Source organism: Felis catus, chromosome B4, assembly GCF_018350175.1.
Source record: "Felis catus isolate Fca126 chromosome B4, F.catus_Fca126_mat1.0, whole genome shotgun sequence".
Classification (NCBI taxonomy): Eukaryota; Metazoa; Chordata; class Mammalia; order Carnivora; family Felidae; genus Felis; species Felis catus.
Genome location: NC_058374.1, coordinates 133,572,068 through 133,591,850, shown reverse-complemented (window position 1 = coordinate 133,591,850; position 19,783 = coordinate 133,572,068). Strand labels below are relative to the sequence as shown.

Sequence of the window (19,783 nt, the reverse complement as noted above, 5' to 3'; positions counted from 1 at the left end):
GCCCTCCGCAGGCACTTCTGTCTGCTCTCCTGGCTCCCACGCCAATGGCAAGTACAGGACTCAAGAAGACAACGAAGCTAGGAGAAAGTCAGTTTCACTTCGAGAATGTGGAGCCCGTACCGCGGGCAGGCAGCGAGGAGCACAGACCTCCCTCCCGACTGGCCAACCTGACGCCCCCAACAGCAAAAACATACAGGACAAGGGAGACAAAACGGAGGATGCCGGGATGCTGCCTTTCGGAGACCTGTATGTGGAGCAGGGAGAGGGACAAGAAGAAACAAAACATAAACATTTGACAAACTAGCAAATTAAACAGGCAGAATGAAACAGGAAACCACAATAGATGCTTAGCAGCCAAACACATTTATTAGTCTTTTTTCTCTTTTTTTTTTTTCCAGGAACCCAAAAATATTTTGTAGTTATAATGTAAGCAACTGAGTTGCACATAATACAATCATATCTTTCCAAAATAAAATAAAATAAAAAACTAAACAAAACAAAAATAAGCTGTTTAAAAGCCCAAAAAAACCCTTCAGAAAAACTCTTATATATGCATTACATCATCTCTCAGTTTTAATGAAATGACGGCGACTTAATTCCTTAGTACTCAACCTGTCACAATCCAACGAAACACCACCCTTGAGTTTTTTTTGTTTGTTTTTGATTTTTTTTTAAATCCAGCATGAGAAATACAGTACCTGCTATGGCAAAAAATACACATAAAATGCAACTTTTCAGCTTATTTGTACATTAGTAGAGTTTAACATTTTATTGTTTTTTTTTTAAGTGAACCAGTGATTTTAAGTACCACTATACTAAAAAAGTAAAATAAAATAGAGAAAAGGGGGGCCCAGCCTGCCATGCAAGTGCACCTCTAAAGTGCCTAGTTTCTGTGTCCATGTAAAACCAGTAATATGAGGAGCAATTTCAACAAATGGGAGTTTGATTAAACCTCTATGTTTAAGAAAAAAAAAAAAAAAAAGACAATGCCATATCCTCCCTTTTCTCCCCTCAAACTTCCTTAAATCCCATCGTCCACTTTCTCTGTTGCCCACCAGAAGAGAGAAAAGAAAGCCACCAAAATAACATTGTAAAAGCTATTTCAAGTATAAGAAAAACAAAACACTTCTAGGTAACTTGCAGAGAGCATCACTATGTGCAGCTATATGTAGTCATGTTGGTAGGTTTTGTTTCTGCTTGAGTGTTTCAGATGAGAGGATTTTTGCTGTACCTTCCTGTTACCTGTTTTGTGTGCAAAGTTGGAAAGCTGCCTTTTAAAACTCCAGCCTCTTTCTGATGCCCTTCTCTGCACCTTCTGTTGAAAGGGGGCAAGGAGAGAAGTGAAGGGAGGAGGAAAGAGGAGGGCGGGGGGTGCCAGTCATTAAAACGGCACTCCTCCCATCTTCCTTCCCAGGCCTCCCACCTCCGAATCCCCGCACTTCTCTGGTTCACCGTCAGCGACCTAATTAACTCTCACGGCAGAGATTCCCATTCTTATTTCCTGATTTGGTAGGATATATTTTACTATGTAAACATAGCCCCTAGGATTATGGAACCCAAAGCAGCATTTATATCTCCATCTAAATGGAGAAAGATAAAATAGTCCAGAAACCTCTCCTCAGGTTGCTTTTGTTGTCTGTTTTTGGTTACTCACGACAGGGGTGGGGTGGGGTGGGCACAGAATTAAGTTGTAGGCAAATAGTAGAGAGAGTTAGGAGTGGGCACAATTGAGCTGTTGTGTCTGCTTCCCCCGCCCCCCCCTCCCCCGCCCCGGTCCCAGAAGGGTTTTTTTTTTCTTTTTTTTTTTTTTATAACCTGTTAAAAATGTTCCTGCACCTTAAGTCATACAGAGGTTAAGGCCAAGGGTGCAGAATCTTGTGCACGTGTCTCTGTGAGCACATTCACGGTGCATGCACCATTTTTGATGTCTTCTGTGAGATCACTGGACACACTTTGGTCACTGGTGTGTGCAAAGGGTGGTGGTGGGGAAATGTCCCGGGAAAGAAGTGCAGAGATCAGCAAAGCCCTTTGGGAGCATTGTGGATGGATATAAGGGCAGTAAGGACTTAAGGGGGACCAGGGGAAGGAGACTGATAGAAAAGGGGCCAGCCTCCAAACAACAGAAATAAAATCCAAAGGTGGATAGCGGCCCAAATCAGAAGGTGGGTGGTGAATATGTGTGCATTTATTATCAAGCTTCTTCCCCTCAGAGGAAGTCGTCACTATACAAGATCGGTGAGCTCAAACTAAAAAGGGCTTCTAGACAGATACAGGGTTTATCCTCAAGATGGGGGGGAAAGGAGATGTTTGTGAAGAAGTTATTCAAAATGATCCATTCTGACCCTGCCTCGTGGGTGGCCAAATCTAGGAGAGCAGTAGCTGACAGGTTCCTACAAGCAGCATTTGTTAAACGTCCTTTCCCTCTACCTAATGTCAGCTTCAGGCCTCACGGAGACGAACGAGAAGAACATCTGAGGGTGCTCACACCTTTCAGGGAGGCTGTTTGCACGTCTCAGGTGGATTTCCTTTAAGTAAGACATCAATCCATTTCCAGAGCATCGCAAAGTGACAAGGCTATGAATCCTGTAGCGCCAAACTGAAATGCCAGGGACTAATTTCCCTTTGTGAGCTACAGAATGCTACTCTGTTGCTCAAAAAAGTCAGCCTGTGTGTGAAGCAAGAGAGGTCGAGAGCTCAAGGTCTCAGGTAAAAAACATTCTGGAGTGCCTGGAGGGGATGGATCTTCTGGAAGAGAGAAATTCAGACACTCCCCACCCTGGAAGTAGATCTGGAAGAGATGGCATCTATTTGAAACAGGGTTCAGACACTGGTCGGCTGTCACTGTGTATGAGAGGCAATGGAGAGACCACCACCCTACAAATGCAAGTCCGCTCCCCTGACCTGTTCTTTCTCTTAAGCCTGAAAGAAGATCTGAAACTTCAGATGGCTTAACAAAAAAAAAAAAAAAAAAAAAAAAAAGGAAAATATCATATTTTAGGGCTACTTTCACAGCAAAGGAAAACATTGTAAAAGTTATCCTATTTACACATTCATATTTTAAAAAGGATAACCCACTGGTGTCAGAAACGGAGAGGGGAGTTAAGGGTCTACATTGCAGGGGAAATGTACCTCGAGGTATTGTTTTGTGTTAGACAGTTGAAACGTCAGGATTTTATTTTTTGTTTTGTTTTTTTTTGTTTTTGTTTTTTTTTTGTTTTTGTTTTTTTGTCTAAAGGCAATCTAACAGATTGGAACCCTGATAAGATCGTGCCCGTGCAACCCTGCACGGGCACGAGGCGACTGTGATCAAGTCTGTTCCTCGTTACAGTACTGTGAACGTCAACAACGAAAACTTCTGCCTGGAAACACTGAACGTGGGCAGAACAATCTCTGGCTTATGATACTGCGTGTTGCAAAGAATGCCTAGACCAGAGCCGTGCAGGTGCCAGGACTCACCACAGGAATTCTGTCGGGCCGGGAGGCTCTAGGCTTTCCTGTGTGCAGCACCTCACCGCTCACCAGCTCTCTAGCAGAACAAATGGCAAGGAAGCAGAGAGAGGACGTTCGGCTGAGGGGCAGTGGGTGGGGAAGAGTCCTTTTTTTGCCTGCCAAGCCAACGGGCCCTCTTCCCCACAGAGCAAGACAGTTTCCTTAGAAATAAGTCACTTAAAAATGCTTAAGGAAAAACAAAGACAAATTAAAAGGAGCGAGGAGGAGCCCGAGGAGGAGTTTTGGAAATCGACAGGAAGATGAACTTTAAGGTCAGCACGAACGAGGCATGGTTTCCTGAGCTTGAAAGGGTTCTGAATTCAGGAAAGGATGAGTACTTTTTCCCAGAGAACACGAGGGCCTTTGGGGCCCCCGCTGTGGCCCTGGGCTAACACTGCACGGTTAGGGTGGAGAATCCGGCTGCCAGGAACCGCAGGCCCCCAGGACTGCAGGAGGACTCCCGTCTCTTTCTACCTCACTGTGCCGACTTGACCGCTGCTGGCTCTCACTCCCCTTCCCCGCCAGGACGTGGGGATACCATGGACACAGAAACCGTAGAACAAGGATGCAAAGCCACTTCCTTCCCCTTTCTGCCCTCACCCTCCCCCCCCTTGCAGAATGCATAGTTACAATTCACGTTACAAAATAAAGAAGCAACGATGACCACATATGGGACCTTTTTTTTTTTGAAAAAAGAAAAAAAATCCAACAACCTCTTCTTAAATTCAGTATCAAAATTCACATTTGCATAATAATACATTTCAAGGCCATTAGAGAGGAATGAGAGAGAAGCCCAGAAAGCCACATCTCTCCTCCCTTTGTCTCCTGAATGAAGCTGAAGGAATCTTGCGGGAGGGACTGTTTTCCTCTTTGGGGAGTTCTGAGGAATTATGGAAAATGGCCCTTAGCATTCACTTGTGGTTTCTTTAGAAGATCGGGCATGGGGAGAAGAGGTGGAATCGTTTAAAACAAACATAAAAACAAATGAAGAGACACTGCAGATTTCTACGTTTAACTAGAATAGTTCTGAAGAAATAAAATATGATTTCAGATTTTTCTTTTTTTTTTTTCTCAAACACTTCCATCTTATTCTCTCAAAAGCCTTTTCCTCGTGTGTAATACCCTGTTCTCATAAACAGCAACATTATGGGACTTCCATTTGGGAAAATAACTGCCTTCTCAGGACACAGACTCAAGAGGGTGGAAACGCGCTGCCCGCCCCGCACATGGCGGAAGCCAGAAAACGCCTTCTTGACATGCACGAATGTGTCACAGACATCACCATATTTCAGTTCTCCAGTGCTTACAGAAAAACAAAAAACAAAACGGCCACGGCCACACGCGCGCGCACACAGACACGAGGGAAACTAGGTACTGCAGGTAGAGAAATTCAACCTGCGCTCTCCGACCGACCTGGGTCTCTGTCGTTGTGCACCATCACCTCATTCTCCCGCCCGAGCCCCAGGATCTTTTCCACACAACTCTACACTGTGCAATATGGGTGCTAATGAAAACTCCACGGCTGCCCCCGGGGACTGCCAGGAGAATCGCTGACTTCCCTAAAGACTAAGCTGACCGCCTTTCTGTTTTATCCCCACGGAGAGCTTCTTCCTAAAACAGACGGTCCCTGTACTCCCAAAGGCACATTCAGAAATACTACACTTAAGTAATTCCTTGGACAAAATTAGAAGGGGGGGTGGTGGTGGTGGGGGGGTGTTTTAAACACATTTATTCTAACATCCCGAAATTTCCGGCAAGAAGGGTCACGCTGGATGCATCACTTGGTGAGAAACTATACTACCTTTAAAAGGTATGTAACTTCTTTAAAGGGTTCCAAAGGTTTTTGCTTTGTTTAGTATACAGACGACCCCCCCCCCCTTTCCATTTTTGGCGAACACATTTAGGATACACGACCTTCCTGTCCATAAAGCTCTGCGGGATGGCTAGCTCACCTCCAGTGACCTTGCACAACCCAGCCCTCTGAGAACCGTGCACACCTTTCAGGAGCCGAGGGAGAAGGAAAGCCAGATTGAGGGTGGGGTCCAGGAAAGCAGGGGTGAAGGGGAAGAAAAGCACTTCGTTTCACATCTCTGCAACGACTATACTGTAAAGTACCTTTACAGTTTTGCTGCTCCCCACTAGCAGTAAAGAGGAATTAAGCTCTTTGAAAACAACAGTCTCAACGTATTAATCTTGGCTCGAGAGGGGTCAATGGCGATTGGGAATGGACTTCCAAAGTGGTGACTGACGGTGTGAAAAATAAACCGAGGCACAAAGTGCTTTACGGAAACACGATTTCTTTCTTTCTTTTTCTTTTTTTTTTTTTTAATTTACAACACAACACTTCTTGCCTTTATCTGACCTTTCCTTTCCCCAGGGACAAAACTAGTGTTTGTCACAACGAAGACCCCATGACTGAATCTTGCAGAGACCCTTCAGTCAGGGTGGTACCATGTTTCCTGGTGTGCATAGTTTCTCTTTAAAAACAAATTCAGCTGTATAGCCAAGTGAAAAGAACTATTTAAATTCTGTGAGGCAAACACTGGCAGCTTCGGTCTTCTTTTTTTTTTTTTAGTGGTGGTGGTGGTAGGATACAAGAGATTGACATTTTAAAAACCACTCAAATGTTAGAATACTTGGTAATTCCTTCAGCTCTAGTCTGAGTGACCACACACATAAGGATAGCAGGAATGCCCAGCCGGTGGGGAGTAGCTGTTTCCTGACCGGTGTTCCCTTCACCATCCTGTAAATGTTCATGGCCTCTTTGGCGGTGCAGGCAGCGGGGAGGCATTCTGGGCAGGTTAGGGAGGGTCAACGTTCTATTTTTATTCCATTACTACTGTGTTCATAGACTCCTGAAGTTGAGAACTATTTTAAATCTAAGAATGTGATGCCAGTACCTCCTTTATCAGATTCAAGGTCAAGAAAACAACACCATCATTAACAAGTGGGGACCATCTCTGAAAATACACACACCTTTGGCACTGGCCATAAACCTACAGAGCTTATGACAGGGTATGCACTAACTCTGGAAACACAGAGACCCCACACATTCTATGGGTTTTTTTTTAAAAACAGATTGTTGACGTTCTAGACAACATTATGTATATTTGCCTGCTTCTAGACTGTGTGGACACCCTGTAGTTGTAGATAAGAAAGCTAAGAGGGTGCGGTGTGCAGCAGAGGGTGAGGGCGCCCTATTTTCTGAAAGGGTGCTGAGGTCTACAGATTGACAACTCCCTGTAGACACAGAGGCTGGAATATTTTCATCTGCACCATTACATGCAGCCTTAGCTGTACACTCACAGAAAGGAAAACAATTCAAGAATACATTTCTTTTTGCAGCAACACTAAGCAGCATAGTTAATGCACAGACATGAATGAAGTGTGACAAAACTTGGCAAAAACACTGAAGAAAAAGTTTGATTTTGTTTTTTAACCAGCTAAACATGTGTCTCTACGCTTAGTAAAAGACCCTATAGATAGTTAAAAGAAAAAAAACCCAAATCCCAAACAATAACCTACAAAGTGTTATATATTGAATCTGAACTCTGAGGATGGGGGAGAAGGGGACCTTTCTTACATAAAGACTCAATTGTTCCCTAATCTTAGAGACGGCTGTTAGAGCCAAGTCTGCTGAAAACATCTTATTTACACTGCAGAGGAAAACAGGCTTGGCTTAAGCGTTTTTCTCAACACAGAGACATCTTCATTTTGTTTAAGAGTCAAGATGGCAAAATATAAAAAAGTAAAATTAAAAAGTACACAGCATCTGAGGTCGATATGGAATCTGGCTGTTAACCCTACAAAAACTGCCCCCCCCCGACAAGTGGCAAAAATTCGAGTGAATCTTTGCAACAAGTCAGTAGCCCGTGAAATGTTAGTTTCTGCTAGATATATTAATAAAAGTTCTTCCAAATTCTTAGGCAGGGATTTCTTTTCCTCTCTTTTTTCTTCTTCTTATTTTTTTGCATATCTTAGATCCCACGTTCAACCCACAGGAACTTGGAAGAACCGACTGCTCATTTATGCTACATTCATATCAGAAGAGGTGGCAAAGTTCTTAGAACAGGAGCCATCTGATTAGGAAATTAAGCTGCTATAAATAAAACTGATCGAATGGCAATCAATGGATAATTATTTACTGGGGGATACTGATGAAAGAATTTGCTTTGGAACCTTGACATGCCATCACTGCTAAGTTAACTTCTGTGCATGTTGTAAATGCAAAAAATCAAGGGCTAGGTACGGAGGAACCAGAGATGCCACATGGGCCATCCATTTCTTCACAGTGTCTCGGAGATCTGAACTTTGTGGGTTTTTTTTTTTTTTGTATTTTTTTTTTTTTTTTAAACACCTAAAATTAGGTCATGGCACTGGATTTAAATTGCCAGTAGAGGTCTCCAGTCTGATGGAAGACATCTCTTCCCCACGAGTGCTTATTTTTTTATTTTTTAAATTTTTTTGGCGACTCATGTGGTAGACAGAAACCAAGTTTGTGATGTTTGAAAGATGGACACCTCCAGCCACTAGTAATCAAGTGTTTAAAAAATAAAGGAAACTAGTAAAAATTGGAAAGCTCAAATTTACATGATCGAAATGTTTACAAAATAAATCTACATAATGAGAGGTGACCAGCAAACCTCTGTACACATGCCAGAATGTGGTGGAAGAGAAGCCGCTCCCACCGAATTTTCTAAGTGTATGGAAGCCACTTAACCTCTCAGCAGACATGGCTCTTGCCAAAGAATATCACGGAAAGAAAAGAGTTTTTCTCTTCCATTATATTCTCACTGTATCCTTTTCTTAGGTCACTGCCAACCAATAAAGCAAAGCTTCCATCAAGTTGACCAAAAAAAAAAAAAAAGGTGGGGGGGCAGAGTTGGGGGAAAGAGAGGAGACAAGGGAGGACAGGAGCAGAAAAACAGGAACCCCTTTCTACTGGCCCAACACAGACAGACTTTCCAAATCACTGTATGTGGTTGTCACAATGACACACGTGGAGACGTCAGTACCCAGTAACGAGGGTGATAACACAAGGAAGGATCTTGGCATTCCACATTACTGAGACATGAAAGCATATTTAACTTCCTTGATTTCTGTTTATTTTCAATTTAGCCCACTGCCTGTGGGGCCTGTCCAGAACCACTCCGATTTCCTTAATGGGCAAGTGTCTTAATGTCTGCAGAGTGACTGGACCACATGCACATACACACGCGTTCCCCCTGCTTAGGATGTCTGGGTGTATGTACGAAGGCACTAAAGCGGCTTTAGAGAAATTGCAGGCAGCAACCCCACCCACTCCCTTTACCTGTCAAGCTGGAGTTTCTTTCCCACTGGGAAGCTTAGATGTTTAAAAGCAGCTGTGGTCATGCTTGGGAATTCTGACCCCCGGCCCCAGGAGGGAATACAAAAGGAGAATTCAACGTCATGAAAAATTGAAAGGAAATACTCCACATCTCCAGCTGAGGGATGGGGATAATTAAGCAGCAGATCTTCAAAACAGCAATTAAAATGAGCACAACAGTAGCTGGGAGCTAAAAAAGTAAAATCACTTGTTCCTTATTAGATTCTTCTTTTCTCCTCCTCCCATAACAAATGGAGGTAAGACAGACATTCTTTGTTAATAGAACAGTCCATAGATATTTTCCTCTAGTAATGCCTATATTTAAAATTTGTTCCAAAAATTATTAACCTATATTTCCTAGCTCTTTACATAGATTCTCAGCAATCCAACCGTACTATTTTACAGATTAGAGTTTACTTTTTTTTTCCCCCCCTAAGTTGTTGTTTCTTTCTTTCTTTCTTTTGTCCTGGGGTTTGAGGGGCAGGGAGAAGGGTTCCCTTAAAAAAAAACAAAACAAAACAAAAACAATCATTAGGGGAGATGTCAGTTCAATCTTAAATGGAAAGGAACAGAGTGATGACGTTCCCATTTATAAAAACCAAACGCTCCCACTAAATGACACACAATTTCAAACGAATCCATGATAAAGCTCTTAGAAAGCTAATCCTTCTCCCGTGTTTTTAAAGATTAACGAATTGACCTGTTGCTGCTAAATTGATCATTTTTAAAAAATATTTCTTTCTATGTGTTTTAAAATGTGTGATCCCCAGTATGACAATAATGTTTGGAGACTTTACATTTTTTTTTTTTTAAGTAAAAATTGTTTCAACTTTTTGAAGTTTCAGGAACTTGTAAAAGTTTATGAACAGGAAAGAAACAGCCGTCTATCTAGGATAAGATACGGTTAAATAAACCATCTTCAAAAAACTGGCTTCCTACCCTAGAATTCCTGAGAATGCTTGCAAATTTTAAAGCAGGAAAATAAATGTTAAAAACAAAAACAAAAAACACTGTTAAATGCTCCCAGAGTTAGTCTTCATCTAAAATATATATTTATATGTATATATATACGCACTTTTTGGTCTTTTTTTTTTTTTAAGTTTTTAATTTTTTCCCTTTAAGCTTAAGATGGAAGAACATTTGAGCTTCTCATGTTTATTTTTACATATTTCAAATCCCTCATTATGTCTTGTAAACAAGAGGGGCTCTAGCACCCGGCTTTCACCGTAGTATCGTAAGGAACTCAACTAACCCATAGTGCAGGCCAAGGAACCAGCAGGCAGGAGGGGGGGGGGGCAGGACACGACAGGGAATCACGGCAGTGGACAGGGCTGTCACGGGCTCGTGGGAGCCTCGGGACACGCTCCTGGCCCAGGGCCACTAAGATTTTGCCTTCTGTAGATGGCTGAACACAGCTGCTCTCCACCTGGACGTCACCACACACCACAGGGTTTTGCTCCTCACACAGAGAGCAGGCAGAGGGGACCAGAAGGAGACATTTTTGTACATGGGCAGAGATGGAAGGGGCATGGTGGTGGTGATGAAAACCGGAGAGCAGGAAGAGGGCACAGTTAGTTTTCTACAAGGCATCCAATGGGACTGAACCAACGCTGGAGACTCAAGTTTGACCACCTCCCCACAAAGGGTGCATAAAGACTTCCAAGAGCGAATGCTTACTTGAATTACACATGTCAATCTCTTTTGAGGCTAGGTTTATAATCAACAGGGTAAGCCAGAGGACTACAGAATTCCCACTCTTTGTCTCATAAAACCACTTGATGCAAATAATTCGTTTTTGCCTTTTCCTATACACACCCACCCACCCACCTACACACAGACACAAGCTAAAAGTCAAATACATTAGGCATTGTTGTATCCTTCACTGAAGATGCTAAAGAAAGAAAAACTCCCTTGTCCTCACTAGCAGCAAGTTATGGAGGACAGTAGAGGTCTGCTCCCACCAAGGGTTGGAATGGGCAGGTATTTGCTGGTACAGAATGTCGGCACTTTATGTTAAACAGTATAATGCAGACTGGGATGTCCACACAAGTGCTAGCACATTACCGGCATACGTTCCCCTCCCTCCCCACCACCCCCCCGCCCCGCCAGCCATCTGCTTTGTATAAAGGGGTACCCCTTCAGGTCTGCTAGAACTCTTCACAAAAAGCAGTTTGATACATGTTGATTCCAACATAAGTACATACATGTTGGTGATAACTGTGGATTAAAAGTTGCCCCCTATTCGGCCCAGAGTACTACTACATTGATGCTTAAAAAAAAAAAAAAAAAAAAAAAAGTCTTTAAATACCAAAATAAAAAAGCAACATTACAAGGAAAAAAAAAAAATAAAGAGGTCAAAACCAAAAAAAGGTGCAATACTTAAAAGTCTTTGCTAAGTTATACCTGCCTAAGCAAAACCACATACACAGGAAATACACAACACAGAGAAACAAAAGGAAACGCTTGAAGTACACACTGGTTTAAGAACATTCGTTAAGTAAACGTTTCTGTCAGTGATGGCCTGGTGCTGTAGCGCGCCGCGGCCTGGCACAGGTAACGCTCGGCGAGAGAGGAGCAGAGAGGGAGAAGCTGCAGCTGCTCACGAGTTACTTGTTTCGTTTTCACACAATGAAAAAGAGAACCAATTCAGCATTACCTGACTTTCTGATGAATTCCTCATACCTGATTACAACAAGAAAGGGGGAACGTGGTTTTTCTGCTTTTGAGACACCACAGAAGTAAAAACTCTCTCATCGTCTGTTCCCGTTCAAACTAATGAAAAGAAAAGGCCTGCGTGAAACTTAACAGATATCCCGATGTGCCTGGTGGCCACTTACTTTAAAAAACAGAAATAAATAAAACACACGGTTGCTCCAAGAGGTCCCTCCTGCTCTCCTACTTTTTTGGGACTTGGCAGTGCTCCGCTCTACTGCTAGGTCGAAAGAAAAGCAAGAGAAAACTCGCTCAGGCTAATTTGCAAATGTAAAGGAGCTCCCTGCTTTAATCATTAAAAAGCACTCTGTTCATCTTAATGCAGCCCAACGGAGTTGCTTTAAGTAAGCAGTGGCTCCCGGTGCTTGTGTGTTCTCATAGTTAAAAAAAAAATAAAAATTAAAAAAAAAAAAATAAAAAGCAGATGGCCGGCCAGCCAGCCTGCAGACTGTTAGCAACGCAGCGTTCGGAGAGATCGGGTGGGGCAGGGGGAGGAGGACACGGGCACACGCACACACAGAGACAGAGAGAAGGATGCACGCAAATGCACATGAACACACGTGCACACACATACCAGAACGAGCATGCCTGGGCAGTTACATGTGCCAGAACACACTGGTATTTATCAACCAGCCAATCACAAATTTTTTCCTTTTTTTTTTTTTTTTTTTTTAGGTTTTTTGTGTTTTTGTTTTTAAAGTGAGGCTCCGTCAAGTCTTCCCCCCCCCACCCCAACAATTCTTTTGAATTCCCCTCCCTCCCAAACGTGGTAGACCTAAGGACGGAAACACACCCAGTGCAAACAAAGTTAAAAAGCTATTTTTTTTCAGTATATATGTTTCTTAGCAACAACTTCCATATAACATGAAAAAAGTGAAAAACTAGAAACTAATTTTTTTAATTTTTTTGTGTTTAAATTTAAATGGTATGTGTACTTGCTTCACATTGTCTTTCTAGGTTGGCGTTCATGATTCAAGTATTTCAAGAGTGATATGTTCTCTTTTTGGATTCATATTCCAAACGAAAAAACTGAAGTTATAAGGGAGGCAACTATGTGCTCAGACAGTCTGTCAATGACCCACCTTTTTTTTTTCTCTCTCCGTTTTCTTTTTTCCTTTTAAAAATGTATTTATTGCAAGTTGAAAAAAAAAACGAAAAGGTCAAGTTAGTGCTGCTGCTGTTCCAAAAAAGGTCACGAGGTCAGAGTTGAAAGTTTTAAGTTCAGATTGAATCCGACCCTCCTCCCAGAAGGTCACCAGGTAGTAAGGGAGCAGGGCTGCCCATCCTATGGGGATCTTCCACAGTTGGGACTCCCCACAAGCTAGAAGAATAGTTTGGGGGCCCCCACAACGAAGCGCCAGCAAGATCGGCCCCGCTGCTGCCGCCAGCACTGCTGCTCCACTGCCCGAGCCCTGTGGACCCACCGAAAAGATTCAAAGCAGGTCCGACGGGATCTGACTGGGTCTGGCCGGTCTCCAGCGACTGCCAACCTGCGGCGGGTGCACTTGGGGTTGCTGCAGGTGTAGGGGGCTGAGCTTGTGCCAGAAAGCGGCTGACTTCATCATCGGTGGCAAACTCAGCCAGGATGGTAGTGTTTCCCAACACACACCTAGAAGAAAGGGGAGGGAAAGAGCTATGGATTTGAGGGAAATCCTAAAGCACCCGCACGGACTGAGGGTTTCGAGTCCCAGAGTCCTTGATGTTCAAAGTATGCTCCTTTGACCAGCAGCTTCCACATCCCCTGGAAGCTTTCTAAAATGCAGAATCACAGGCCCCACCCCAGGCCTACGGGATCAAAACCTGCATTTTAACCAGACCAGGTGATTGAGAAATACTGTACTAAAGCAGTAAGGGATCACTAAATCTCAAGACCTCCAAAGACTACTAGGGGGTACCACGTATCGCTATCCTTTTGGAATTTGTATGTTGAGAAAAATGTCATCTTTCTTTTCCCCATGGGAGGTAAAAGGTCACACTGCAAACATCACGGTGACTCAACCTCACACATCTGGAAGTGCCATTGCTCTGCCTCTGGGCCGGGCTCACCGCCTGAGAGTCACCACTGCTTGCTCGTTCTGTCTGTAGCTTTCTGCCGGGGCCTGTAGCCACAGAGAAGTCAGCTCTTCCCTGGCTACCAGTTTGACAGCAGCTGGGAGGGGGGACAGTCAAAGTGTGATCCAGTCCCACCTACGTAAGACAAAAACCTCTGCTACCCGCCAAGCCACAGCGTTTCAGCTTCACCAACAAAGAAGACAAAGTAAGCAACCAGATTCTATTACAGAAAGTGACGGCACCTACAATGTTTCACATTCTCCTGAACACTGGGGCTTTGTTTTACGGTATTAAAATTTACTCACTGCTTCATGACTTCATAAATTCTTTACTTTTGGAATTCTGATTACGGGCCTACACAGATATACAGGGCAATCCACGCCTGGGGAGGTAGAAAAGATCCGTCCCCTCCGTACCAAGCAATTGCTTATGCCAGGATGCTGTTTTTGTGCATGTTCTCGTGGATCTTTGCTTTATTAAGCAGGTGCCAGAATACTCACGTGTGCATCGTCGTGCGTGTTTGTCTCAGTGAGCGTAGGATGGGTACTCACATGTGCAGTGCAGTCTGGGCCTTGGCTGCCTCCTGTTTGGTGCTGTATCGGATCAGGGCAGTGCCCTGGGTTAGGTTCAGATGGAATGTCAGCAGTGGGCCATGCTGCATGCAGATGGTTCTCAACGTTGACCCATCAATCTAAGGAGTAATGATATTCATGAGTTAAAAACGAGGTAGGGTGTGAACAGAAGTCGAATGGCCTTTCTTGTATATGAGGAGGAGAAGGGCTTCTGGTTTGTAAATAATGATATCGGCACTAAGTAAGTCTTGGACAAAGGAAGGAAGGACTCAAAGCAGGAAAGAGTGCACTCAATAGAGGTCTTAAAGGCAAATTCAAAGTTAATTCAAAGCACGGGCTGAGATCTAATGTGCCCATGCTACAAAAAAAAAGTTTGCAAAAACACAGCTCAAGACAAATCCTATGATTCGACCTGTAGTCTGTTTTTAAGAGGTAAACACATGAATGCGTGTTGACTTGTGAGAGCCTTTAGAAAGCAGAAACAGGATGGCGTCCGAACAGGAACTTAAGACAAGTTCTCGACCTCATTAGTAACGTCGTATTTGAACTATTCTCCACTCCCCTGGTTAATAATCTCAGAGAGCTAAAGGAGGACACAAGAAAAGCACTGCTAACCTCCTTGACGGTTTAGTGGTTTTTAAATTTTTTTAAAAAATTTATTTATTTTGAGAGAGAGAGACAGAGAGAGACAGAGAGAGACAGAGAGAGACAGAGAGTGGGAGAGGGAGAGAGAGAATCCCAAGCAGGCCCCATGCTGTTAGCACGGAGTCCAACGTGGGACTCGAACCCACACACCATGAGATCATGACCTGAGCTGGAGTCGGACACTTAACCGACTGAGTCACCCAGGCGTCCCCACACCCTGATGAGAATGCTGCTGGCTGACCTAGCTCACAGACAACACCGGTGTCCTTGGACTCCCACGCTGCCCATCTCAGGACGAGCCTTTGTGCCTGCTTCTCTGTGAACCCTGCCACCCTCAGCCTCATGTTGGCCAGACTCTCAAGATGTTCACCGTTTACAGACAGTTTCTCTCACTACGGACTCGGATGAACAGATGCACTTATTCACTCTGATGAATTTATTTGTATTGAGATCTTAACTAGGTTTAGACAGGCTGCTCAGTCCAACATTCAGTTCATTTCTTTGGAAGGGAAACAGATTACTATCAGAACAGCCTCAGAAACTGTGCTACCGGCGGTGGCAGTGGAAACATTGTGTGGTTTCACCATGGAAACCCTGCAGGATGGAAACCAGCAGCATCACCACAGTTCTTTACAGAAAATGGAAATCAACTCTATGAGCGTGCCCGTGTGGGCCACAAGTGACCTTTCAGGACAGATGCCCTCTAAACAGATTTTAGGTGATGAAAAGTACATTTATCCAGGTTCCAAAGATTTGCCCTTATAACCGTCTTCTAAGCTACCATTGGGATTAGTCTATTAGGTACTTGAGTTTTAAAATTCATCAGTTCTTTCTTATATGAGCACAGTTAACCCCTAGATTCACATTATGTATATACACACATGAACTTACTATTTTTCATAGCATAAAACAGAAGCGAACAGCAGGCTAGCTTGTCCAAGTTCCTTTCAACACAGCGTAGACTTTACGGCCTCTCTCGTCCTCACCATACACCCACCACACTGTGTGACAACTTTAGAATGTTGTCATGTTCTAATGAGGCATATACAGATTTGAGTATGGTCGTATAAAATCTTCATACTTCAGTTGACTCGTAGCTAATAACCCACCTGGGGCTTTAAGCTGAGTAAGAGCCAACCCAGACTCTTCTTCATGTTAACTGTATTTCTGAAACTGCCTTTCTCAACATGTACCCTAAATACAAACCCTGGACTCACTCCCCACAAACAGGTTCCACAAACAGGTTCACTGGGCAGGTAAATTTAGGAGAAGCTTTATTTCTCCACAGAGGATAATACATGTTAGCATATTAAAGAGTCTAGTAAGTCTCACAGTGAAGAAACCCGCTTAATTTTGTTTAATCAAGTACACGTTCCAAACATATTAGGCCAGAGACCTATTAATATCCCATGGGAACACTCTAGAAAATGCTAGCTAGCTTACTAAAGTGCGCATGAATCCAGTTATGAATTAAATGCTAGACAATTCGTTCTATGTGTCAAAGGGAGGGAGGTATAATTGACTCCTTTTAACAAGGTGCTGTAAAGGTTGTGCTGTCAAGTCCAAATGAAGGTCACAGGCTCAGTTTCAATGGGTTTACTTAATCTCATTTGCGTGTTCAACATAATACTGCCGCAAGTATGTCAGTTATCAAGCAAACAAGGTGACAGAGTGGCTTGGGGCAAATGAAACCCATCACTGTAAAAACAACCCAGAGGGCATGTTCTGAAGAGAGCAAATTAGTAATGCCATCTACAAAGAAGAGAGTAACAGATGGAAAATTGAAAGCACCCATGTGGCATTTAAGCTATGAAATTGACAGATTTCTTCTATTACAGAGATGGATGGTTAATTATTTATGAAGCATAAAAATGTTTGATATTGAGCCCCAAGCCTTGTTGGGCCAACAATCCCCACTCAGGAGTAGGCTTCGAGCCTCGGGTGGGGAGGCCCACCCCTGCATGCTGGACCTCTGAGTAGCAAGCAGGAAATTAATGAGCTTTGTTATTATCTGGCAACATTTCACACCTGAGTTTCCCTTTCTTAACACAATCAAATCGCGTCTCGAAAATCACAAGGAAGCATGGTTACCTGTGGAGTGAGATTGTGAAGAACCAGCCAGTAACTGGGACGAACTGAACCACCATCACTCCAAGTAGAGGCTGTAAGTAACCAGAAGAAAAAATTAGGAAGAGCAGTAAAAAAATTCAGAAATCCATGAGTGAGAAAACGTTTTCACATAGGCCCCGTGTGTCTTCTCCCCTTTTATAAACGGTCTTCTATTTTATACGTCCCTCTAACCGCATTCATCCTGTCACTTAATGGTCAGTTTCTCTTCCCCTAGACCTTGTAACCCTGTGCACTCTCACACCTCATTTGTAAGGCCACATTTCCCTCCTAATGTTCTCACGCTGCTGTGTGTCGTTTTTACTTCATCTGTCCCTTGCGAGTTCTTGGCTACCTCTGCCCTAGACCGAACTGCAACTTTCCACTCCAGAGATACTCTTTCCTCTACCAGACAACCGTGATTTCCTCTCTCGTGAAGACTTCATGTCTTTTTTGGTGTTAACATAAGCCCCTTGTGTTTGAACAATGATGTTCCTTTAGGCGAGTCCTTGTCACCTGAGGCAAGCCGTGAGTCCTGTGTCCCCCAACCCCTGACCGATCGGGGTGCTGTGCTGCTCCAGGGAGATGATGGTTTGGGGTTGGTCAGACCAGGAGGTGGGCGGGGCAGCGGTGTAGTGTTCCTTGAGGAAATATGGTTTTTCCACATCTTGTTGGAGAGATGAGTGGGGTTGTGTCCTATGGGATCTGGGGACCATGTTGATTTGTAATCAGGGAACTTTGCTATAAAGAAGACAAAATTAAGGAAGGAGTAAGGTTAAATAGATCACTTTTGTCAATCTACATAAATTTTGTGTATACATATAAATAGTATTCTAAAAATAGTAAGTACACATCTTGAGACTAGCAATACAAAATAACACTAAATATAAAATTTTCAATGACTATTACTCTGAATCAACAACACGTGAACTGAAGATTTAATGATAACTAATTCTCTACTACTTTCTTAGCCAAACAAGCCTGAAAGGGAAGATTCATTCAAGGGAAGTTTTCTTAAAACCATTAGTCTTACGTAAAGATATAGTGGAATGTGAACCTTAGCAAAACTATTCTATAAATACTCACTGGCTGAATGGGAAGTACATTAGAAACTTCTAATTTTCTTGATTGTGATTAAGCTATCAATATTCAAACAGATTTTTTAAAAAAATTTTTTATTTTTAAGTAATGTCTACACCAAACATGATGCTTAAACTTACAACCCTGAGATCAAGAGTCACATGTTCTACTGTCTGAGCCAGCCAGGTGTCCCAATATTCAAACAGATTTTGAAAAAAAAAAAAAAATAAATAAATAAAAATCAACAAATATTTGCTAAGGGCTTATAATATTTTAAATCAGTGCTGTGGGTAATATAAAGTTATTCTTAAGAACTTCAAATTCACATGAGAAGACAGAACAGGTGAATAACAGAATTGGTAGCTGGAGGTATCATCACATATGTTCAATACACAGAGGAGAAAACACTGTTATGTCATCATCAAAGGCATGGCAAAGACAGGTCTGGAAGGATTTTACGAACGGATGGGCTTGGAGTGCTTGGGTGGCTTAGTTGGTTAAGTGTCCAGCTTTTGATTTCAGCTCAGGTCATGATCTCATGGTTTGTGGGACTGAGCCCTGTAACAGACTTTCTGCTGACAGCACGGATCCTGCTTGGGATTCTCTCTCTCCCTCCTTCTCTTACTCTCTGCCCCTTCCCTGCTTGTGCTCTCAATCTCACTCTAAAAAATAAACATTTAAAAACAAACAAACAAACAAAAAAATGGACGGGCTCAGAGAGACAGGAGAATATAGACGAATATCCCCTTTAAACTCTATCGTACCAAATGTATTTTTCTTCAGTTTTGGCTGAACACCATTTCACAGGGCCAGAGAGGTACGGAAGGCCAGAAAGGTAGGGTGAAGGCCGATGAGGATGCTACCAGGAGTTCTTGCACTAGATTTGGTATGTAGTATTTAAACCTGGGTCTCAGCCTGGGTGACAGCAAGTAGGAATGGAGAATGGATAGGAGATATGGCTGCAAGAATACACTCCCTGGGAGACACCCTCACCACTTGGACTCAGGCAGCAAGTGAGAAAAATCAGGAGACTTTGTGACCCACTGATGCTGGAAGCATCATTAAAACAAACACAAAAACTTAGTTACGGAGGAAAGACAATGTAGGGGAGGGGCAGAGATGTACATTCAGTTTAGACAAGTCTGGGGTGACTCTTGGATCATCTCTCAGATGAACGTCCAACTGTAGACAAAAGATTTTTATCCGGTTCAACCGGAGATATGGGCAGTTACTGGAATAAAAGAGTTGAGTGAAAAAATCAGTTTTTACATGTAAAGAAAAAAGCCCCCAAAAGAATAATGTAGGGTAGCGGTTAGAAACATGGATTTTTGAGTTGGCTCCTTTACATATGCACTCAGACCTGAGGCAAATTACATCAGCTCTTGGTTGTCGTCATCGTCGTTGTTACTGTTGTTTTGAGAGAGTGAGAGAGCATGTGCGAACAGGGTAAGGGGGCGAAGAGACAATCCCAAGCAGGCTCCACGTTGTCAGCACAGAGCCAGACACGGGGCTCGATCCCACAAACTCTGAGATCATGAACTGAGAGGAAACCAAGAGTCGGATGCTTTATTATACCCATTAAGATATAAAAGTCAGATGGTTTTACTATATCCATTAAGTTTTCATTCCCTATCGTCTTAGAAAAAAAAATATATAAGGAACTCAACAAATGTTGGTAGAATTAATTAAGGGCCTCTTTTTTATTTTGCCTTTGGCCATCTGCCTGTAGCCTTTGTCTATAAGTGGAAGGAATTTTTTTTTTTTTTTTTTAAGGAAAGCA

The 19,783-nt window shown here is 43.0% G+C and overlaps 1 protein-coding gene across 7 annotated transcripts in view; it reads right to left on the bottom strand.

Annotated features, from left to right (window-relative positions):
* Positions 1-344: 344 nt before the first annotated feature.
* Positions 345-19,783, bottom strand: part of TNRC6B (trinucleotide repeat containing adaptor 6B) — a 256,314-nt gene continuing 236,875 nt past the window's right edge. For all 7 annotated transcript variants that reach the window (XM_011284235.4, XM_023257506.2, XM_045062410.1 and 4 more), the window contains 4 exons: positions 17,440-17,664; positions 16,909-16,979; positions 14,152-14,291; positions 345-13,157 (listed from right to left, as the gene is read on the bottom strand). In XM_011284235.4, coding sequence (XP_011282537.1) covers positions 12,770-13,157; positions 14,152-14,291; positions 16,909-16,979; positions 17,440-17,664 — 824 coding nt within the window. In that variant the 3' untranslated portion in view covers positions 345-12,769. The remainder of the gene's footprint in view (positions 13,158-14,151; positions 14,292-16,908; positions 16,980-17,439; positions 17,665-19,783) is intronic.